Consider the following 24,236-nt stretch of genomic DNA (forward strand, 5'->3'; position numbering starts at 1 on the left):
GGATGAGATGGTTGGATGGCATCACCGACTGAATGGATGTGAGTTTGAGTAGGCTCCAGGAGTTGGTGATGGACAGGGAAGCTTGGCATGCTACAGTCCATGGGGTCACAAAGAGTTAGACACAACTGAGTGAACTGAACTGAATATACGCTGCTGTCTGAGACTGTGGTCTTGTTCCCTCTACTGGGTTATATGGGCTGGGCAGTCAGAAGAAGACCCACACTTGGGTCTTGTATTCACCCAGAAATGAGTCTGGGCAGCACTCCCTGTGAATCTCAGGCAGTGGGGTGGGAATGGGAGGGGTTCAGAGGTGCTCTCAGCACCCTCTGTAGCTAGAGGGCAAATGTTCTCGGCTCCCACAGAATAGGCAACTTGAACTTTGTTTCATTCTTTGGGCACAAGACAGTCTAGGCCTTTGAATTAGATCAAACTTGTGATGCGTTTTTCTGACTGTTCTATACTTTTGTCTTCTTGTCTCTTGATGTGAAAAATCCCTGAAAGGACTTGAATTTGGAGATCCAGTTGAGGGCAGCAGTCACCTTGAAGGAGTGGCTGTCACCTGGGACCAGTATTGCTCTCCCCATGGAATGACTAGTGGTGTCTGGAGATTGGGGGTTGTCACTGCTGGGGAAGGGGTGCTGGGGCCAGCCAGATGCTGATACCTCCCAGGAGATGGGGCAGCCCCCACCACAGAGAACAAGCAGTCTCAAAAGTCAGCTGTGCCAAGATTGCATTCCCCTCTTTTAAATTTGATGTCTGGGTGAAGCCTTCGGTGCCCACTGCTCAGAGCTCCGCTCAGTAGGTTTGTGAGCGTGAGCCATAGTCTACCCTGTCTCCCTCTTATTCCATACCTGCTGGTTGGCTTGGGTTTTGTTTTTCCTCTTTTCCCTCTCTCTGATCTTTTGGCCTCCAAGGTATGTGGGACCTTAGTTCCCTCACCAGGGATCAAACCCCTGCCTCCTGTATCTGCAGTGCCAAGTCTCTACCACGGGACCACCAGGGAAGTCCCTGGTTTTGTTTTTCCATGCACCTGTTAACAGCACTTTTTCCTCCTCTCATCCAAGGTAAAATTCATAAAACCATTTTGAAGTGGACAATCAGTGGCATTTTAGTAATTCACAGAGCTGTGCAGCCATTGCGTCTCCCTAATTTCAGAACACCATCTCCCCAGGAGGAGCCTGTGTCCTTGTTATTGTGCACAGAGTCCCTGCAACCCCTGCCTTCTGTCTTTGTGGGTTTGCCTCTTCTGGGTGTTTCATGTAAACAACCATACAGTATGTGACCTTTTGTGTCCGGCTTCTTGACATAGCGTAATGTTTTCAAGGTGTTGTCCCTGTATCAGCACTTCATTCTGTTCTGTGGATGAACAAGATTCCATTGTGTTGGCTGGGCCTCATTTGTTTGTTCATCTGCTGATATTTGGGCTGTTGCTACCTTTTGGCAGCTGTGACTAGCGCTGCTGTGGACATCCATGTGTGGGGACTGAGTGCCTGTTTTCAGTTCTTCGGGCGTATAACTGCACGTAGAATTGCTGGGTCGTGCGGTGGGTCTGTGATTAGCTTTTTGAGGAATCCCCGCACTGTTTCTTCTATACTTGACTTTTATTGCTGGATAAATAGTATGTGCTTGCTTATAACATATGCAGCATAATTCAACAGTAAAACTGTTTTGTTAAATAAATGCCTTAGAATTCACAGTTCAGCTGGGGGACATTTCAGCTTGTTGATGCGTGTCCCAGCGCCCAGATTAGATGCGTGTATGGGAGTTTGTAAGCATAATAGTGAATTGATCACTAGGCAGGAGGTAACCTGCGAAACATCCCAAAGTGGCCCTTCCAGACAGAGTATCATTTGGAGAGATTACCAGAGCATGTTAAAATGTATCGAAACTTAGTTTCTGGGAAAGAACAAGCTCGCATTTCCAAAGAAATCTAGAATGGAATTTATTTTTGTACTGGCTGCAGTATGATGAGAGGCAGGTCTGGAGGCTTATTGCCGTGTCTTCTGCCCTGGCATTCTGGACAGGAGGTCTGATTTGGATGGTACCGAGGCAGCTGGAGTGGGCTGGAGGGGTGGGCAGGGTGTCTGTCCAGGTTGATTTGCCTGCACTGAGGGGACATTCACATAAGATCATCTGGAGGAGGTTAATCTTAGAAGTGTCTTGAATTACAGTGATTTTTCTGTTTTTGTTGTTGCTGTAATTTTTCTGGTAACACCTTCCCCCTGATTCTTTTCAGTTTAATTCAAAGTATTTTCCCTAAAGCATTTTTAAGGTGTTTTGTTTTTTTTTTTTTTTTTTTAAGAAATTGAGATCATTTTTCTTCTTTTCCACATGGGAGAACTTAACGCTGTTAATACAAAGTACTGTTCAGTGATTCGCGGGAAAGAAATGGTGACAAGGAAGGGGCGAATTCATGGCTTCTTAAAGTGTATGGAATATTGTGCCTCACAACCTTAATCAATGCAAATACAGCCTTTTCTCTGTTGCAGACAATTTTACATGTTTGGGAGAACAGAAACCAGCAGCACTTCTGAATTAAGGTAATTTTGATATAATTTGATTTTATCAGTTTTTAGAGTAGAATGTTTACATTTCTCCAGGGTTTTCTTTTTTCTTTTTAAGAACCTGGTTTTTGTTATAATTTTGCCCATCTCTTTTTTAAGCCAGTGCTGGTTTTCAGACTAGACTGATCCAGAGAAAGATGTTTTCTTCCAAGGTTCCCTCCATTGTTCAGCATGAAGGGGTGAGGTTCTGGAGTTGATGGTCCACATTCTGGACAAGAGCAGTATTTCTCCAACTTCTTCCAGGAGAAAGCGGGAGAGCCTCTTTGTAATCAAGTCTTAGTTGGAGTACCAACTGATGATACAGATTGAAGGTGAAGCCATGAAATCCAGAAAAAACTCCAGTACGTTTGTATGAGGTGGAAGAGATAAAGCAAAAGTGTCGCAGTTGTTAGGGGTAACTAGGTGAGGGCATCCAGTTCTTTATGTTTTTCTTCCAACTCTTCACAAGTTGAAATAATTTAAATTAGAAAGCAGAACTAAATTGAATGAGTTAGGTGCGCAGACAGTTGGGTATCCATATATAAAAGGTGAAATTGACACCACAGACAGGAATTAACCCAAGATGAATCATAGAACTTAACGTAAAGCCTAATACTAGAAAACCTCTACATGAAAACATAGAAAAATCATTGAGACTTCGGGTTGCTAAGTTGCTGCTAAGTCACTTCAGTCGTGTCCGACTCTGTGCGACCCCATAGACGGCAGCCCACCAGGCTCCGCCGTTCCTGGGATTCTCCAGGCAGGACTTCCGGTTAGGCAAGGATTTCTTTTTCTCTTTTTTGCCACCATGCAATTTGTGGGATCTTGGTTCCCCAGCCAGGGATCAGACCCTGTCCTCAGCAGTGAAAGTATGGAGTCCTAACCGCCGGACTGCCAGGGAATTCTGAGGCAAGGATTTCTTAGTGACATCAAAGACACAGTCCATTAAAGAGAACATTTTTAAATTGGACTTGGCGGCAAATTTAAACATGCCTGCTCCTTCTAAGACACTGAAGAGGATGAAAAGACAGGCCACAGAAAATATTAACAGATCACATGTCTTCTAGGTAACTTGTGTCCAGAATAAGTAAAGCACTCTTAAAATACAGTATTAAGAAAACAACCCAGTACAAAAGCAAGTGATTTGAGCAGACATTTCACCAGAGAATATAATGAGATAGCAGATGAGCACGTGAAAAGATGGTCAGAATTATTAGCCATTGGGAAATGCAAATTAAAACCACATCGAGACACCACTAACCACCTACTCCAGTGGCTACAGTGGAGAAGACGCACTAAGTGCACCCAGGGCGTGCGGCCAGTCCAGCGCACGGATGGGGTCCTGAAAAACGGTGTAGCCACGCTGAAGACAGCTTGGCAGTTTCTGAATATGCTGAGTGCATGCTGGTTGCATGATCTCCTGGTGCTTACCCAGGAGGGATGAGGGCAGGTGTCCCTGTAGAGACCATGCTGAGGGTGCACAGCCAGAGCACAGGAGGGTGCATCCTGTGGGATTTGCATGTGTAAAGTGACAGAAAGCAGACGCGTGGGTGCTGGGGGGTGGGGGGCAGTTACAGAGGGGCACAGGAGACTTGGGGTGTGGCCCTGTTAGTTGTCTTCAGGGAGGTGTGGTTTCAGAGGTGTGTTAATGTTTCAGAATGTATCAAACTATCTGTTTTGTTGTGTTACTTACTTTCAATAAAGATATTTTAAACTGAAGGAACAGTTAGCATATGAGCTGCCTAGCCTCAATCTGATGAGTCCCTGGTTAGTTACCCTGGCAGCCACTGTTAGGCATAGTTCCACCTCTGTGGAGACCTATTTCACTGGCTGGATAGGAAGTGTGGCAGGTGAAGGAAGAGGTGGTTTTCTGTTACTAAATCATTTCAGGTGGAAAATCCTGTTAACTGCTTTTGTAACAAGTTCTATTTAGTGAGACTTCGCTGTGGTTCAGTCAGTTGTTAAGGACCTTTTGTGGATCCTCATTGAGTCCTTGTGGCCTGTGAGGTAGGGATTGTTTCTGTCTCCATTTTCAGACCAAAAGCCAGACACAGAGGGGTTACACCTGCCGATGAGCGTCAGGCCTGGGGGATGGATGTGCAACCCCTGCCACGTGCAGCCACACTGCCTCCACCAGCAAGGCCTGCTAAGGCACGCAGGACACCCAGTGGAGTTCATCGTAGTTTGCCAGGAGTGAGTGTAAAGACAGAGATTATCTGCGCAGTGGTGTGCATGTGGCATGGTGGAGAGCAGTCTTCCCCCAGCATGAGGGTGGCAGCCCCTCAGAGGGGCCTGTGTCGCGTGTGGCTGACTTCAGTCCGATGACCTTTCCCGTTTAGCCCTTCCTTCCTTCCGGGTGCAGGCGTCTTAGATGGCGTCCATTGTGTATTAAATTTGGCTCTGAAATCATTAGATCAGAACTTCCTGACTCTTACAGGGAGGCTGGGGAGACCTGAGTACTGGGCGAGGGGAGTCTCCCCATGCGCCAATGAGCATTTGGAAGCCGCAGAGGTTTCCTGGACGCACAGGTTGTGCGGGAGACAGCCTGCAAAGGTGGGCTCTGGGCAGCAGGTGGGCTCTCCCCTTTTGGAACCCGCCCGCTGCACCCTGCACCCTGCCTGCTTGGGCTCCTCGGCTCCCACTGTGCAGTGCTGCCAGGGCCCTGGGGTCTCCTAGGTCTGCTCCAGTGCTTTGTTACCTATAAATGCAAGGTGGACTGAGATGCATGTTCCTTTCTGGTTCAAGAATTTTCTTAGCAGGCACAAAATAGTATTCATGTGCTAGGTTAAATAAATCTGAGTTTTAAATTATTCAGTACAATAGCAGTATGTTTGCAACTTTTTAAAAGCTTTCTATAACATGCTTCTTATCAGATGTTTTATTATGAAATGTAAATTCTTTATTTGCATTTTACTATTCTGAAGATAGAAAAGTTACTATTTCCAAATGTGACCTTGCATAGGAACCATAATTACCTTCTGTATGGTGGTAAAACTAGATAGTGTCTTCTAAGTAATGGGCTTTAGTAAACAAAATAGGGAATCGGCAGTACTTGATACCATTTCTGTGTAGGGAGGATGGAGCGGCGTTACAAAAGGTACTTTTTTACTTTCTGTGTGCTCTGCAGTCTGTCCATGGAGCCGGAGTACTTTCCTACTGTCTCCAGGTACATGGTTGGTTTTTTAAAGAAACTATTTTGGTGGGAGAGGGTGGCTTTGAGCAGCTTGTGGGATTTCAGTTCCTCAGCCAAGGAGCAAACATGAGCCTGACAAGCAGAGTGCCAAGTCCTAACCACTGGAATGCTGGGGAAGTTCCTGATGTGTGGTTAGCTTTTGTTAGACAGTAAACCCCTCTGGGTGCTTTTAGCCCTGTGATGGTCCTTCTCACTCAAGGACTGGTGCTGGGTCTTGGGAAACCAGGGAAGTGTGTTCTGGAAGAGGTAGGAGCCACTTCCAGGCAGCAGACCAGATGCCTGCATGGCACCAGGGGCTTTTCCTCTCCCCTGATGTCAGTGTGCATGGATTTCTTAAATTGATACACAGGTTCCCAGAAATTCAGTTTGCGTGGAAGTGGCTTTTGGCTGTCAGTGACTTCGTGAATTTATCTGTGTATGTTTTATTATGATTTGAAAGTATGAGAACATTTATTTTCAAAAGGTAGTAAACTGAAGGGGCTTCCTAGGTGGCACTAGTGGTAAAGAACCTGCTTGCCAACGCAGGAGACATAAGAGATGTGGTTTCAATCCCTGGGTCAGGAAGATCCCCTGGAGGAGGGCATGGCAACCCACTCCAGCATTCTTGCATGGAGAATCCCATGGACAGGAGCCTGATGGGCTGCAGTTCATGGGGTCGCAAAGAGTCGGGCAGGACTAAAGTGATTCAGCACACACTGAGACTCCTCTTCCTGCTTAGAGAACATCAGCTGGGGACCTGGAGCCAGTCAGACCTTTGTAGCTCTAATAGGTAAATTCACTTTCCCAATAGAGTCTACGTTGTATCTTTTTTTTTCTATTTACAGAACTAATATATCATCATTGTATCAATTGATTTCTGGTGAGAATGCTTACATTTTTAGGTTGTACTGATGCTTCAGGGAATATGCTTAAATTGGCCTTAGTAGCTTGAGAAGGAGGCTATGCTACATTGTCTTAAATGTAGAATGTGAGAAGCAAGTCTCCCCTGTATGCATTGTCTAGCAGTAAACACTAAATGGGGGCTGTGCTTTTTCTTTAAAAACTTGTATTTGGGGGGCGTCCCTGGCAGTCCAACACTTAAGACCCTGCACTTATAATGCAGGGTTTGTGGATTTGATCCCTGATCGGGGAACTAAGATCCCACATATCTGCCGTGTGGTTTGGCTAAAAAACAAATAAAATTTGCATCAGAAAATTGAGAAACAGGAAAATCTCATGAGATAGCTTAGATGTTGGGGGCAGACTATTTAAATCATTGCATTAAAAAATTTTTTTTTTCATTTATTATCTTATTTTTGGCTGCTCAGAGTCTTCGTTACTGTGTGTGGGCTTTCTGTAGTTGGGGTGAGCAGGGACTGCTTTCTAGTTGGGCTGGCTTCTCTTGTTGCAGTCCATGAGCTCAGTTGACTTGGGGCATGTGGGATCTTCCCATACCAGGGATGGAACCCATGCCTCCTGCATTGGCAGGCATATTCCTATCCCCTGGACCACCAGGGAAGTCCTAAGTCATTGCATTCTAAGAAAATGTAACACAGTGTCAAAGAACATGTGTAAGAATTTGCTGGATGCTTTTTAAATCCGGAGCCAGATGAGAATTGTAGATGTAATGGGATCTCCTGTCTTCGTCTCCATTACCGTCTTTACCTGTATAAAAGCTAACTATGGCTTACTGAGTGTTGAGTATGTTGATTTCTGCTGCTTCTTAGAAGATAACGAATGTTTCATCAAAACTTATTTTTTATCACTTTTGAATCATATAAGCCTCCAGGGTCAACCATTGAGTTGTTCAGACAAATTTGGGCATTATTGAGACTGACTCTCACAACCAACCAGCTAACATGGCAGCGTGATCCATGTCAAAATACAATACGATCTGCTTGAGGAATACCTATGCGTCTGTATTTTTAAAATGAGACACATGACCAATTGCATATATACTTGCAGTCAAACAGTACCAAGAAAAAATGACTTAAAAAAATTATTAAGAGAATGTTCAAACATAGATTAAAAGAAGAATATTACCTAAAATCATGCAGCTCGAACAAAACTCTCCTAGTTTTGTTTAACCTCCCTTCTTCCTATCAGAGTCTCATTTCCCTCAGAAGTAAGAAGCACGTCTTATGGTTATGGGTTTTAGCTTCATTGTGACAACGAACAGAAGAGCTGCGACTCCTTGTCATCAGATACCCAGACCATATTCAGGTTGTCCTGGTTTTTTCTGTACATTTGGATTTTAAATCGATTCAAGGTCTCTTAACATTCAAAAAGAAACTATTCTAATGGAAAATTGAAACATAGAAAAAGTTAATAAATAGCATAAGGACCTCCTATCACCAAACTAAAGCAATTACCAAGTTTTGGCTGGATGTGTTTTTCTATGCCCTCCTGTTTCCCTCCTCAGTTTTTTTAAATCGAATTTCAGACCCAGCATTTTATTCTTAACTCTGTCAGCATCTACTCCCCACCCCCGGGAAGCCTGGGGGTGCCCTGGGAGGAGGTGTCCTGTGCCCTGTACCTTGCCCTGTGGAGTTGTGCTGCCTCAATTTCGGAGATTAACTTGGATTTGGGAATGAAGGGAAAAAACAGAAAAGCTGGTGAAATTGGTTTAAATGCCTCATGCAAACTCCTCTCTCCAAATGCTGCTTTATTTGGAGGTGAGGTGTGGAACCCGTTTGGCCAAACAGGTCAGCAGACTCCTGCCGCTGGGGCACAGGGTACCATCAGGGCTGCTGCTTCCCCAGGCAGTTACGTGCAGCAGGGGCCCTGGTGGTTGGTGTCTTGGCTGCCTGCCCTTCAGTGGGCTGAGCCCGCCTGTTCTTGGCTCCTTCGTGGAGGGTGCACTTCGTGATCTGATCGCTGATCACAGAAAGGCTTCCGGAGCCCTTTGCAGTGGTCTCAGTAGTGCTCTTCTCCACCCCTGCACTCGCAGACCAGAATGGAGAGTGAGGGGTGGACGTCACTTTCCTTGTCTGTACAGAACCAAAACCCAAGTTATACTGTGATACAGTGGAGAGGACTGGGCTCTTGCTAGGCTGTGAAGCTGCTCGAAGCCACTGCTGGACATATCATTTCACAGTACTTGCTTTTACTTTACATTTCTGTGGAAAATGTTTCCTAAACAGGTGAAAGCTAGTGGCAGATGTGGGTCACAGAGAACAGAAGTGAGGCTCTCAGCAGGTCCTGTCTTAGTGGATTAGACTGATCAGGGTGCTGAGTCAGCATGGCCAGTACTTAGTTGTGACTTTGGCCCTGGAGGAGAGAAGGAGCCTAGGCCACGTAACCGATGGTGGGCTTCCTGGAGGCTCTGGGGGACTGAGGACAGTGAGGAGAGCAGCAGAGACGCCACATGTAAGTGAAACCTTCAGTGTTCATTCGTCTTTGTCATCAAAGGAATTTGAATGGCATATCCAGCCTTTGGAAAAAAGAGAAAAGTATAGCCAGTAATTCTGCTGTTCTTATGTTTTGGTCTTAAAATAGCTAAAATTATTAGACACACATTTGTTTTTCATTTCACATATAATGAGCATTTTTCAGGGTTTTTATGCTGTCTTCATTATTGTTATTAGTGATATTTAGTAGTTCATCCAGTAAAAAGTTAATATCAACTAGTTTGCTCTTTTTTTTTAACTGAAAAATGGAGGAAAAATTGTAAGCGCTTCTTGGTTCAAGGCCCAGATAACTGGTTAACTTACATATATACATATTATATATATATATACATAATTTTTCTTTTTCTCTTATCCATACATATATATATGATAATGTGAAAAAATCAGAACTGCCCACTATTCCTGTGTTTCTCCAAAAATAACCATTAACATTTTCTCATGTATGTAGAAGAAGATTGCTTACTTATGTGAGCATAGATGTGTAGTCTTTTTATAGACACAAAAGGAGAAGTTTCATCCTTTATGTACATTCCTGTACCCCATTTATTGCATTTGCTGTCTCTCCACAAAAGAGCATTTGGGGTTTCAGTTTGTGGGAGTTCAGAGTTGTTCTGCTTCCTTTCAGTTTGTTCTGCACGTGTGTGCATGCTCCTTGCTCTTCTTGGGGTGCCAGCTTCTCTTTGGGGGAGTCCTCACTGCCTGGTCCTTTCATGCACATCCTGTGAGGCCAGTTCAGTATCCATTAGCCCGGGAAGGAGGAGGCCCTGGTTGGTGCCAGGTCAGAGTGAACCCCAGGGCCCCCTGGTACCCCTCATCAGGGAAAGTCCCTCTACAGACACCTTCTTCAACATGGCAGAATATAGAATATGGCTGAATTTTGTTTTAAATGTCTGCCAGTAGTTTCTCTTTCTCATCAGACTGTAAGATAAAAATTTTTGGACCTTTCTGGACTCTGATTGGTAGTAGCCTGGTTGCTTAGTTGGTTAAAGAATCTTTCAGCAATGCCGGAGACCCAGGTTTTATCCCTGGGTGGGAAAGATTCCCATGGAGAAGGAAATGGTGACCCACTCCAGTATTCTTGCCTGAAAAATCCGATGGACAGAGGAGCCTGGCAGGCTGCAGTCCACAGGGTCGCAAAGAGTGGGACACTACTGAGCACCTTTCCTTTAAATATTAACAAATACGAATTTTGAGTCTCTTGAGATTTAACTGTGGACGCTGATCATAGACAGAACAGTAATCAAAAGGCAATGTTAATAATTTAATGATGAAAGAAATAGATCCAGTTTTCTTCTCTTTGCTTGTGGTTGAAGGTTGAAGTCAGCAAGTACTGTTACTGCTTCTGAAATTTTGTGAGGTAACTGAATTGGAGTTTGTCATTTTAAAGATATTTAGGTTTTCAGTAAGTTAATTTCTCTAGTTTGAACCAATACGTCTGGATGATTATCATGTATATATTCTTTTATAATATGTAAAAAAGAGCATCTAGTTAAAAGAAATATTTAATTTTAAGATCTCAAGAGCGATTCCACCTAATACTAGAATTTGGGTCTTGACCTGTTTATCTTGATCCTAGGAGTTTATTGGGTTTTCCTTACCTAAAAACTAGCTCAGCTTTTTAGTGTTTAAATTAAGATCAGAATGTATGGTTTATTGACTAAAACTCACCATTTAATTCAGTGTACCTCATGATAACGTTAGTTGTTAGTTTTCTTCATGTGGATTTTGGAAGGATTGAAGGAAGTCGCTTATCCACAGACTAAGAACAGTTGTTTACTGATGGGGGTGGGGGTGTTAGTGGGGCAAAACTACCCCCGACTCAGCGGACTGTTCCTTATGATAATAACTGATCACGTGTGGATGCACGTGCTCAGGAGGGTGGGGTGTGCAGCACAGTCTGGAAGCTTAGGGGCACATCAGCACAGCTTTCTATTTTGAAATGATTTCGTGTTCTCTTGGCCCTGTTACTTCACACATTAATATTCATCAGCTGCAGTCCTTTGAGTTTATATGTGAAGACGAGAGAATCAGCCCAGTTATCGTGGAGGGTAGCTTCAGCTGAGCTCCACTCGTCCAGGGAGGTGCCGGGGGTCTGCGAGAGTGAAACTTACAGCACCCTCTTGAAGCAACGCCTCTCTCGTCACTTGGGCTTGCCTCCCCTGCCTTTGACTGTCCTACCGAGATGCCTCAGTCCCACGTCCGGCCCTACCCATTAGTCCTTTCCTGGCAGTGGTGCGGACCCCCTTTTAGGGTCAGTGCTAGGGCCTTGCTGTCTCTGGAATCCCAGCACTTCTGTGCTTCCTGCGCGGTGCGCCCAGCAGCCAGTGGGATTTGTTCCGTGAATAGACCAGGGCTGCAGGGGCAGGTGAGGGCAGCATCCAGGATGTAACATCCTTTTCAAAGGTGCTTTTTACTGGGGAAAGTATTCTTATTTTCTCAATAAATACACATCAATACAAACTATATCACAATTATTTTTTGTGAGGGAAAAGAAAGTCTAAAGTCAGGGAACTAACAACTGTGTTTCTTGGGTCATCCAGATAATTTCCCCCAGATGTGCTCCAGTCTCAAGAAAATAAAGGACACTTTTAATTAAATATCTGGTATATATTATAATAACCTTGTGACTTTCACACAAAATCGAGGATGGAAGAATCTCCCCCTCTGTATTTGCATAGGAAATTGAGGCCCTTGGAATATGCTGTGCTTGCAGGTGGGAGCTAATTGTGTTCTTAAGTGATTAAAAGATGTTTGTGATTGTTTCTTTGGCTTTGTTGGTCACAGTTAGGATTGACTTAACAGCTATGTTCTTGGTCAGAAATGCAACCCCCAACTATGGCATTCCCCTGGGAAAATACATCTCTTGTTTAACAGATAATTTTGTTTTGACAGTGATTTCAAGAATAGTGTCTCATGAGCCTAGGGGTGGGGGTGGGGCTGGGGCAGGAGTAGGCAGCAGGATTGCTTGTACTGAGCCCTCTTGGGCCTGTGCCTGGAAGGGCTGCAGTGATGCTTCTGAGTCTCTTGGGATCCCAGAGCCCATTTTGGTGGGAGAGTAAGTTGTCCTGAATCAGAGGCCTGCTGGACACCAAGCTGAGTCCTTCTGGGATTGCTCTGTGACCTGCTGATGTCCCCTGGGCAGTCATGGGTTCAGGGTCATCAACATGCCTTTGAGGTGCTAGGTTGCCAGGTGGCCGCTGTGCCCCATCCTGAACTAACTGCCCTGAGTTTTCACGTGAGAGCTGTTCTAAACATCACTCTTAGGTTCTTGAATTTATAGTGAGGTCCGGATCTTTGGTGAAAACTGCTTCTAGACAGACTTTCTCTCTTTCAGCCCACCACCACCTTCTGTGCTGTCTGCTGGACACTGTCATTTTTCGAGACTCATGTACAAGAGTACTTAAACTCTGCTGACCCAGCCCTTGTGGGCATTTTATGTGTTCTGATGAAGACTAAAGAAAAGTTCTCTGACTTATAAAGAAACCACAGCTCTCAAAATTTCAAGTCCCTTATCTCACCAGCTTCATTAAATGACTCAGTCATTGTTTATTCATTTTTGGTACATGTTTTTCTCTTTCAGATCTCAGATTCGTTGAGGTGGCTTTGAAGAGCACTAAGATTAGAAGATGAGTGAACTTGACCAGTTACGGCAGGAGGCCGAACAGCTTAAAAACCAAATCAGAGTATGTAAACTACCTGTATGCTTCATTTTATTAATCATTTGGATTTCAGGTGTGATGTAACCATTTTAAGGAAAGATGGGTTTCAGAATGGCTATTCCTTGTTTCGGATTGAAATTGAATCTTAATTGGCCCAGGATGTAGAAACTGTAGATCCAGATGTTTGGCCTAGTACCTTATTTTCAGGATTTTTTTCTAGTATATTGTTGCTTGAATACACGAGGAATGTTTCCATAGAAATGATAGACATCTTTCAGAGCCTCTTTTCTTAACCTTGGGAATTAGCTGCGGGACCTTCTTTTGGCCACCGTACAGAGTGTGGTGTCTGCTTCCCCACTGTGACCCCTGAGTTGAGGGCAGGAAACTTGTTTAAAAGCAAGAGTGTCAACAATAATAGAAGTATTGTAGGTGTGGGTGATTTGTTCTTGAGTGCTCCCTAGGGAGGGTTTTGGCTGTTAGAGACACTGACTTGAAGATAAAAATGGCTGGGTCCCGTCCAGCTGTCCGTTGGAAAGAAGGACAGTTGCAAAGTTGTCCAGCACCTCCTCACCACCCCTCCATGCAGTCTGCTGATAGGTTTGCAGAAGCATGCTTCAGAGCCACGGGTATTTCAAAGGGAAACCTAATTATTTCCTTTTAAATGACCAATTATATGCTCCAAGGGCCTGATGGTAATTGGAAGGAAAGACCAGTGTCATTTTAGCCAGCTTCTTAACTGAGCTTGAGAAAAGATAAGGGGATTATTTGAGATATGCACCAAAGAGGAGACAGAAGAGATCCTTCTACTGTAAGAATTTCCAATCTCAACAGTTAAAAGATACAATATAGCTCAATAAGAATAAGGAAGACTTAGCAGATTTGTTTAATACGTCCAGCCACACTCTGGAATATAGAAATCAGAACTTTGTTATTCTAACAACAAATTGTTGTTCATAAATAGTGGGTTCAGATCTATTTGTAGCAAATAAAGTTTGTATGGTATAGGCTTAAAAAAAAATCCAAATATTGTGGGAAAAAATAAAGGTTGAAAGTGAGTATTGCATCTTAACCCATTTTCTGTGAAGCACATGCAGCCCACCTCATAGGGGACAGGTCTGTCCTGTGAGCCATGTATGGACTTGAAAACTGTGCAAGGAAACCAGTAGGATTAATTTTTAGCAACTGTATCTAAACCAGTATATATAAGATTACCATATTGACATGTAATTAATAAGTACATTTATTGCACATTCTTGGTGCTGAGTCTTGCCAGTTCAGTGTTTCTAGCACAAAACTGCCTCAGTGTGCACCTCTGGCATCTTCGTGGCCTCCCCTCCCCATGGACTGTCCACAGGTAGAGCCAAAGAGCTGAACAGCCCTGCCTTTGAAGCCCTGCTGGTTTCTTTTTCTTTGCACAAAACAGAATTGGCAGTACATCAAACGGGAATGGAAGACTTTCTCTAGCTAAGGAAAACCTTTTTTCCTGCTTGCTCAAGAAACACGTACTTGTTAAAGAATGCAGACACAATGAGTCCAACAGGAGATGGTGGATGACGCTTGGAGGGTCTCTTTTTCTTAGATTGGTATTTCAGCTGAAAGACCCCAAGGCACCGTCTCATCTGACCTGTGGTGGTATCAGTGAAGAACGCTGACTGAAATGTGGTGCGTGTTAGACACGAGAGCTTCTGATAGATGAAGGAGAGCTCCAGGGCTAACCCTGCCAGTGAGCACCCCAGGCCGTGTGGCATGTGCGGGCACTGCAGTTACTGTGGCCCAGGTGGATGGCCTCACCACGTGCTGTCCTGTGCTGGCGGGACATCCACCCAGATACGGCCTGACTGACTGTAGGCCAGGGTGTTCTCTGCAGAGGGGCACGGTGGTGATTTTTCTCAGCACAGACAGACCGCCTCGGCTAAACAATAAGCCATTGTGAACATTGCCCCAGGCTGTTTAGTTGGCCTTGAGTCTGAAGAGTGCTGAACATCACTGTCAGTCTTAAGCAGCTGCAGAGATGGCTCCTATGAGAAGGCTCTCTCCACAGTGTAGATGCTTGTCCTGAGGAGTGCTGCAGACTTCTACACCAGCACTTGTGGGTCCTGTGTTTAGTTTCTAAAATGATTTTTCTCTGTTCTCTTGTGTCATCACAGTCTGCTGTGGACATCACAAAATCCATTTTAGTCTCTGGACACTAACCAGGGCGAAGCTGCTTATGTCCTTGGTTTGCTTTTTCCTTTAATTCTTGTCTAGTGTCCCACCCAGGGCCTTCCCTGGTATCTGTGGTCAGGACTCCAGGCTTTCACTGCGGTGGTCTGGGTTCAGTCCCTGGTCAGGGAACTAAGATCCCACAGGCCACATATGACATGGCCAAAATTTTTTTTTTAAATACTTGTCTTTTTTAAAATTGAAAGCCTTGTATAACATCAGTAAGAACGGTATTCAGAAGTGAATACTGAACATAGGGACCGTAACAAAACCACGCATGGGAGACCTGCTGCTTGGGATCTCCACTCCGCCTGGTCCTGACACCAGAGTAGGTGCTGGCACAGAAATACTCAATTATATAATTTTCCTGTTTTAATTGTATAATTAAATAGGCAGAATTAACTGAGCAGAGTGGCTTCTAATAGGATAATTTAAGTTGAATTTGGAATCTAGCTATTTGGTACATTTATAATAGCAATCTCTTTGAGTATGTCTCCATGTTCTAGGTTGGTAAATACTACCACCAGCTTCATGAAGTTAAAATAATTAGCAGTGAGGCTGTTGGCCCCTGGAGAAGGTCTCCTGGACGCCTTCAGGAGTGTTCACATGAGCGTTCAGATGTGTATCAGTGAGTGCAGGTGGGCAGATGGCTACACAATGGCAGAGTTTAATGAGAAATTGTCAGTTTCCTTTAAAATTATTCCTACACCCAAATTTTCTTCTTGGGCCCCACTCCTACACTCAGAGTCTTACCCTTTCAAACCAGTGTCTCATTTCCCTTCATAGTGTGTGGCTTTTTGTTTGTAAAAGTCATATCCAGATTTGAGATTTCCAGATTTATTTTCTAGCAGCTTGGATTGCTTAGGAACAACAAGGACGTCTTCATTAGCTTCAGGAACATCCCTTTTTATTACATTTTTTGCCTGCTTCACAAGGTCATTTCACAGATCAGAAAGCAAGCAGCAGGATGTGACCAGCCAGAGATTTGGTTGCCTTGACTCCAGACCCTTTGCTCCTTTCCATAGAGGTCAGCATCAGTGATTGTTAGGCTTGAAAACACAGTCCTGAGTTAACATTCTAGAAGAAAAGTTCCATGGGCTGGCCATTCAGTGCTTTTAGACATTGTTTCTCGGGCCCCACGACTCAGGACGCAGGTGCAGTGCTATGGGAGGTGCTGGAGTCTGCAGGCAGGGGTGTGGGCAGGCAAGGGGTGCTGTGCATTAGTTGCGGGGGGTGATCTGCGGGGGTGGGGATCTGCAGGCTGAGATGTGTCCGTGTGTGGCTGGTTCTGTGTCCACCATTCCCTGGGCTTGAGGCAGGGTGGGGAGGCTCTTGGTAGAGGCTCTGAGATTGCTTCCCTTGTGTAGCTCAGCTGGTAAAGAATCCGCCTGCAGTGCTGGACACCCTGACCCTGAGTCAGGAAGATCCCCTGGAGAAGGGATAGGCTACTCACTTCAGTATTTCCTGGGCTTCCCTGGTGGCTCAGCTGGTAAAGAATTCACCTGCATCGCGGGAGACCTGGGTTCTATCCCTGGATTGGGAAGATCCCTTGGAGAAAGGAATGGCTACCCATTCTAGCATTCTGGCCTGGAGAATTCCATGGACTTTATATCCATGGGGTCGCAAAGAGTTGGACACAACTGAGCAACTTTCACTTTAACTGAGACTGCGTCCTGGGTCTGGGGGAGCCTGTTCTGGGAGCAGCACTAATGTCCCATTGTCCTTGTCATTTCCCAGGATGCTCGGAAGGCGTGTGCAGACGCGACTCTCTCTCAGGTAAGGACCATTGATGCAGAGTCACTGACTTGCTATAGAGGCTGGTGCTTGTGGAGTCTGCTCTGGGCCTCTGGAAGGAGGTGCTCTGACTTGGTGCACAGCGAGGGTGGGGCCCCTGTTTGAAGGTTCTCATTTGCAGGTCACTGTCAATGCTGGGCATAGGCTGTGGTAAGTTTTAGATAAAACATAAATACCTCTCTAGCCTTAAGTAATTATGTCCTCTTACAGAGGTCAGAGTCATAAATATTATTACAGTTTCGATATGGATGTTTTGAAGTTCCTCTCCCTCCCTAATTAGGTCTGCCTTAGAACTTTAGTTTCTAAAGTCCAGTTTGGCAGATTCTCAGAGATTTAAACCCAAGTTATGACCCATGGCTCCACTCCTAGGTACATACCCAGAGACTAGAGCTGATGCTCAGACCAGCCGGTGTACGAATGCTCCCAGCAGCTGTGTGCCCTCAGGGGATGAGAGCAGGGCCAGGCACAGCCTGTCCACACAGTGGGACTTACTCAGCTATAGAAGGGTGAACCTTAAGACATGGGTGCTCAGTGAGAGGAGGTCACATGTTGTGTGATTCTGTGTATATGAACTGTCCAGAACAGATCACCCTGTAGAGACAGAAAATAAATTCGTGTTTACCCAAGGTTGAGGAGGCTGTAGGGAGTGACTGCTTGGTGGATGAGGGGCTTCCTCTGGGGGTGATGATGAAGATGGTTTGGAACCAGATACCGCTGACAGTGGAACAATGTTGTGAATATACTAAATATTGCTAAATTATATATTTTCAGATGGTGAATTTCACCTCATTGAAAAAAAATTTTTTTGTCTCAAACAATGAACAGAAATGTGAAAGAAGAATTATATTCCTTCTTCTGTTGAGGATGATTACATTTTTTTACATCATCTCAATGCTTTAGAAGCTATTGTTTAATTGGGGTTAAACAATAAGTTAAAGTTAGACTGCTGGGATCACCTACATTTGAATTCTCAGATGCACTTCGGACTCTACATTTTTTAAAGCCCACTGTGGTGACACACTTACCATTTGTCGACCCAGAGTCATGAACATCAGGTTCTTGTGTGTTGGGTGAACAGTAGGTGCACATGCAATTAAACTCCAGAGTGCAGAAGAGATGACCACTTTTGTCCAGCTCAGCACACACAGCACCAAGCAGTCTATGTTCCTGGAGCCCTGTTAGATGGTGACGCAACTGAGGAGGCTGTAATTAGGAGGAAGAGCAGCCTTTGAGGGCCGGACAGAGGCAGGAGGAACTGGGCCTGGATGGCCAGTTAGCGCGCTGATGGGGGTTGGGGGAGGAGGCTCTGGGCCAGCACCAAGCTGCTGCGCCTGGGGTGGGGCCTCACGATGGAGCGAGGCTGGGCTAACTGGCAGGAGCCAGGCAGGCACAGCCATCCAGGGCGGTGGTGTTACTGAGCAGAGTGGATGTGAAGGAGACTTTGGCAGTGGGGGCGGGGGGAGAGTGTGCCTCCCATAGTGTTAATTCTTGGTAACTTTTATTTTTAAGATCACAAACAACATTGACCCTGTGGGAAGAATCCAGATGCGCACCAGGAGGACGCTGAGGGGACACTTGGCCAAGATCTATGCCATGCACTGGGGCACCGACTCCAGGTGTGTGGGCGGGAACGTGGGCATGTGGGCATTCATGGTGGGGGGATGGGGCCGGAGCCCACAGGCTGGGATTGGTAAAGGAAAAACTGGGCACTGCTGTCAGACGTGTAGCAGGCAGGACAGCTGGCCATACTGCTGTTCCCCTGTCACCACCCTCCCCTCAACTTTGTCTTCCCAGCTCCATGGCACAGTGCCCATGCCACCTCAGGTGGGGTGGTTGACCTATCCCCTCTGTGTCACCTTGAGGGGTGACCTGCCCACTGTGCCATGGCTCTTCTTTCCAGCCTGTTCTCGTGGCCTCATGACCACACCCTCTCCTGGTTTTGGTGACCTGGTTCAGGGATCAGAAGCCAGTCCATGTGGTGTCTGGAGAGTTAAAACAGTGCTGCGTGTCTCCTGAGGGCCTGCACTGGGGCACGGAGCATGTACATGAGAGGTGCTGTCTCTGCCTCTCGTTGGCCTGCCCGCCCCACCCCCTTTTCTCTAGTGAGCCCTCTGTTCCTTGAATTCTGCCTGTGTTCACACCTCTTTCTAAGTGACTAGTCACCATTGCTCTCTGGGCCTCCTTCCCCTTCCTCATACCCTGTTTCCCTTCACCTGTAGCATTGCTAAAATGAAATCCATCCAGCTCCTTCTGTCTTCCTGTTGGATGGTACTGGGAATCTTTCTCCGTTTTTCCTCCCAAATAATTAAAGAAAAAGCCATGTGATGTTGTGACTGTAATGTGTTTTTTCAGATACCTAACATGTTATACTTTGAGCATCAGATGCTTTTCTCTGAGTTGCATTTTTTTCATGTTTTAATTGTCAGGAATTTTCTGCTTGGTATTTTTTTCTTTGTTCGTGAAATTGGCTGCTTTAGTGTGTCAACAGCTATAGAACAAAAGATTCTATTTTTAGTTTGTTCTGTACAGTATCCCATATAATTCCAAATGCAAATGAGAGCTAACTTAGATCCTGTTAATGATGGCAATGATCAGAAAGAATAGAAGAGGAAAAAAGGAAAATTGCCCTTACTAATCCATCCATCTTAGACTCTGCTCTCAAAAAATAGATGGCAGTCATATAGTGTCTTACCCTTGGGGTCTTTCCTGATCTGTGTTAACATCAATGTCCTGGTTAGACAGGAAGTTGGATGGACAGTCACTTGTGTCCTGAGAGGTGACCGAGAGCTGTGTTCGAAGAACTATGGCAAGTGTGTGGCCAGAGCTGTGACGATGAAGAGAGGGGCTTAGGGGGCAGGGAGCCCCTAGATCATGCAGGTGTCCTGACCACATCCTCAAGGCTCTGCATGCCCTCTGGTTCGAACACAAACTCTGCTCGGGAATCCAGTGGTGGAAGGTGCAAACGTGAGGACGCAGCAGCTCCAGTTCAGGGTCGTGGTCCCCACGGAGCAGGGTGAGGCAGAGCACCGGGAAGGCTGCTGGGCACCACCTGGCTTGTTCACTTTCTTGGACAGTGTAGGGTACATGGACGTGTGTTGTACAGCTGCTTTTCAAATGGCAATTACTGCTATAATGCCCTTACACAAGGGCTGTTTTATAATCATAAACTAGGAAAACAAAAAATGATACCAAGGAGGAACTCCTGCTATCCAGAGCCCTTTGGAGACTTTTCTCCCCTAGATAGCCATGTTTTCTGGAGAGTAAAATTTTCTTCTTTAACATCATTTTTTTAAAATGTTTCGGATGTACATTTTGTTTATGGCATCTTCATAGACATCAAAGTTTATTATACAACTTTTTTTCATGACTTAGGGTTAATGAGTCATAATAATAATTTGGGAATACCAGTTATTTTATTATATTTGTGTGGGTCATGGGTATTCTCAGACTATCGCATTAGTTAGCTGGTTGTATTTTAAAACTATAGGAGAGGGACTTGCCTGGTGGTCCAGTAGTTAAGATTCCATGTTCCCAGTACAGGGGCCTGTATTTGATTCCTGGTCAGGGAACTAGATCCCACATGCCCCAACGAAGATTGGAGATCTGCGTGCCACAGCTAAGACCTGGCACAGCTAAATAAATAAATACTTTAAAAACAAGTGAATAAATTAAGAAATTTTTCAGGGGAGATAAAGCTGTAGGAGATGCCCACAGTGAGGTGTGTGGGCGCCCTTGTGTCAGTACATATTATATGTGTATTTATAATATGTTTATCAATATATTGTAATTTTTATATATGAAGTCTGCTTTTTATAATGTTTGAGAGTCTCTTTCAATCATGTGAATTAATGTTAAACCTTTTCTCCCTTTTCTGAAATCTGCCAAAGTGATACAGTTGAGAGGGAAACACTGCTAATCCATCCAGGCTTGTGAGTGTGCAGGAAGGGGAGACCTTGGGACCCAGACTGGGGCTTTGGGCCTTCTCCTGGCTCTGCCTCTGTGCTCCGAGGAAGTGGGAGACAGAAGGAGCCAGGGCCTCATGGCAGTCCTCTTGGGGATTAAGAGGTGTGTCTTCTCTCACCTTCTGGGGGATCAGGGCTGCTTAAAGGTTCCAACCCTGGGCACGTCAGCAGATATTAAGCTTTCTGACGAGGAGACCTTTTCAGAGGTGACCTTCCCAGGGGATGAGCTTCTTTACGTTGGCTCTGATGTTCCAGCCAACCTGTACTTAGAAGGGCCTGAAAGTAATAGAGCTGCCAAGTGACCCTTGATCTGATACACAGGGTCTTTCAAGTGCCTGATGTATTTATAACTGCACCTCAAGGCAGGGATTTGCTTTAAGAAATTGCATCCCCAAAATAATAGAGTTGGAGCCTGCATTGGAATTAGTTTTGTCATGCAGAGCTGAACACATGTGTATTCCCTGCCAGACTCCACGTGAAGGAGTCTGTGCCTCAGAACATAAGGTCAATTGTCAGAGTGACTCAAGTGATGGTACCTTCAGGTTTGAGCAGTTCAAGAAGCCAAATGCACTTGTGTCTGAGATGGTTGAGACCGTGTTTTGATGCAGTCTCTGAAACGGCAGACCCTTCTCCTTGTCCACCCTACTGACGGGTCTCTCCGTGGGTACCTTCTCGCCCGTCCTGGAGCAGCGTCGCCTGTAGGGCAGGGTCCCCAGGTTGTCCAGGAGGGGCTGGTTCCTGGAGTACTTGCGTTTGCGGTTCCTTTGCCTATTGGTCATGCTTTCCTTTGGCAACATCCTGTCCATCTCTGCAAATGCAGACAAAGCACCTCTTCATCACACACGGTCCGTACTTAGCCCAACTGACCAGAGCAAGAAACTTGGCACAGAAAATGTTCGTTAGGCTCTTCTGTGGGACCAGGCACAGGTGTGCTTTAGATTGGCATCTCTTTTCAAGGCAGGTGGGAAACCAGTTCCTTCATGGTTCTAGGAGACCTGGATTCCCATTTTGGTGAGAAATGGGTTATAAATTCTGAGTATCTAAAAACTTACTAGTCCTTTATGTTTATGCTTTTTATGTGTCAAAATGGAACATAAAATTATATACTAAATATTTCCTACCACCTTGACTCTTGAAAGATCTGTGGGCTTCAGATCTGGTGTATGGTGACCAGAAACCACGAGAGAGCAGCTCTAGGCAACCAGCGTGTCTTATCTGAATAGCTGAGGGGCTGTGGCTGGGCCTGCACTCTTACCTGTGAGGGTGTTTTCTTCTCATGGTTTCAGAGTTGGTCTAACAATTAGAACTTCGCTGGGGATTATCTGAAGGGAATGTAACTTTGAAGTATGTATTAGTTGTCGTGAGAATATACTTTTCATTTGCTGTCTTTGGGGAGGCTCCAGTGTTGCTGATGAGTTTGCTTTTGTCTTTTTGCTCCAGGCTTCTAGTCAGTGCCTCGCAGGATGGTAAACTTATTATCTGGGACAGCTACACCACAAACAAGGTAGGCACTGCAGACCATGCCCTGAAGACCAGCCCAGGCAAAGGCGGGTGTTTAAACTCTGGGTTCACTTATGCACAGTTTGTAAAGGAGAGGGCGGAGGAGCACAGGGGTGTCCCTTTTAGAGTAAAGTTGTTTGGGCCAGGTGGAAACCTGATCACGTAGCTGGCACACGTGGCCTGTGCTGCCAGGCTGCACTCTTAGGCCATGGTTGGTCTTCCTTACAAGCAGGTGGAGGGAGGGCCTGTTCCATGTTTCTAGGAGCCAGGAATCCAATTTTAGCTCATGGGAAATCTCGTTGTATTTAAAAAAGCAAAAGTATAGTTTTCCATTAGTGACTAGTTTTCACAGGAAATAATCTGAAAGATACTACATTTTAAAGTATAAATTATTTAAAAAATTTAATCCAAGGTTGTTCAATCTTTACTGAATAAAAAAAAATATTGTCATTGGTCTAAATGTGTATAGCAGACAAAATTCAGTTGTATTTTGCTAGAGAATACCAAATGTGTATAAAAAGATTGTGGTACTTAAATCGCAGACACAGGCAGGGGCACGGTAGGATTAATTATAGTAATGTCTAGTTTGATTACTTCACTAAAAATACTTGAGTTTGTGAATTAATTTTATAGTCATTTTGATAGGCCAATGAAATGTTTTCTTCTTAATATGTAATTTCAATTTGGAGGCTTTGCTGGTATTCTTGAAGTGCCTGCCTGACTAATAAACCTGCATTTGGGATTCTCTGATGGGCCAGTGGTTATGACTCCACATTTTCACTGCCAAAAGCCAGAGTTTGATCCCTGGTCAGGAAACTAATCCTAAAAGCCAAGCAGTGCAGCAATTAAAAACTCTACATTAAATTGTTGTGCAGCACTGAATTTCTAATTCAATTTTTCCTTCATTTGGCCACCGATAAAAATTATTTTCAAACTAATTTTGGCCAATGTCTTGCTGTGTCACCTCTGGGGCAGTGACAGATGAAGACAAGAAGCAGGATCACAGTGTTGATAGGCGATGTGTCTGACCTGCGTGCTCACATCATGTGTGTTCTGCCCTTCAGGTCCATGCCATCCCTCTGCGCTCCTCGTGGGTCATGACATGCGCTTATGCCCCTTCTGGGAACTACGTGGCCTGTGGAGGCCTGGATAACATCTGCTCCATTTACAATCTGAAAACTCGTGAAGGGAATGTACGTGTGAGTCGTGAGCTGGCTGGACACACAGGTACACATTCTCATCAATAAAGTCACAGTCATGTGTGCTGTGGCCAGGCATTAGTTGTGTGCCGTGGACACTTGCCTCTTCTCAGTCGTTGTTTTATGAGATTGGCTACAGTAATGGCCAGAGATACTCTGAAAGTGAAATCAAAGACAGGCCTTGATACACTTTTATCAGTAGGAAGCCTTTGGGTTTAAGTCACTATAGTGTCTGGTTTTCAAGGATCCTGGGTACTTGGGTCACTGTGTAGCAGCTGGTGGCCCACTTCTTTCCGTATCAGCATGCCATAGTTCATTCTCTTCTCTGCTTCTGAACCATCTTCCATCTTGAGCACTTTCCCCCAAGGGTTTCCTAATCTAAACACGCATGTTACACATACCTGGGTCCACTTGTGCACGCACACACGCCCCCTGACTGATGACTGACCAGCACTCATGCTGCATAGGGCAGAACAGTCCTGTAGGCCCAGGTCTCCTGAACGGAGCCTGCTGGAACTGTTAGATAGCGGGTGGTTTTGCCAAGTTCAGTTTACCTGTGACAGTTACTATTTACTACAAAAGACATAACATTTCTGGAACAGGTCTCACCCCAGTATTTTACTTCTCTTGCTGTATTATCATTCAAAACTACACTCTCTGCTCATGTACTTCACATGCAACCAGAGTTATCATAGTTACTGGCGTCCTTTTGACATCATTCAGGCAGTCTGTTAAATTGATTCTGGCCAGTTAATTGTATATCCTTAAGCTTTTAAAGATACACTGCCTGTATTG

The 24,236-nt window shown here is 45.1% G+C and overlaps 1 protein-coding gene across 3 annotated transcripts in view; it reads left to right on the top strand.

Annotated features, from left to right (window-relative positions):
- GNB1 (G protein subunit beta 1) overlaps nucleotides 1–24,236 on the top strand; it is a 75,652-nt gene that overhangs the window by 40,666 nt on the left and 10,750 nt on the right. For 2 of the 3 annotated variants that reach the window (XM_052653620.1, XM_052653617.1), the window contains exons 2-6: nucleotides 12,706–12,808; nucleotides 16,724–16,762; nucleotides 18,290–18,396; nucleotides 22,183–22,246; nucleotides 23,307–23,469. In XM_052653620.1, the coding sequence (XP_052509580.1) occupies nucleotides 12,752–12,808; nucleotides 16,724–16,762; nucleotides 18,290–18,396; nucleotides 22,183–22,246; nucleotides 23,307–23,469 (430 nt within the window). In that variant the 5' untranslated portion in view covers nucleotides 12,706–12,751. Of the gene's footprint in view, nucleotides 1–2,489; nucleotides 2,541–12,705; nucleotides 12,809–16,723; nucleotides 16,763–18,289; nucleotides 18,397–22,182; nucleotides 22,247–23,306; nucleotides 23,470–24,236 lie in introns of all 3 variants that reach the window. The other variant, XM_052653619.1, reaches the window with a different exon arrangement.

The sequence above is a fragment of the Budorcas taxicolor genome, chromosome 16, assembly GCF_023091745.1.
Source record: "Budorcas taxicolor isolate Tak-1 chromosome 16, Takin1.1, whole genome shotgun sequence".
In the NCBI taxonomy this organism is placed as follows: domain Eukaryota; kingdom Metazoa; phylum Chordata; class Mammalia; order Artiodactyla; family Bovidae; genus Budorcas; species Budorcas taxicolor.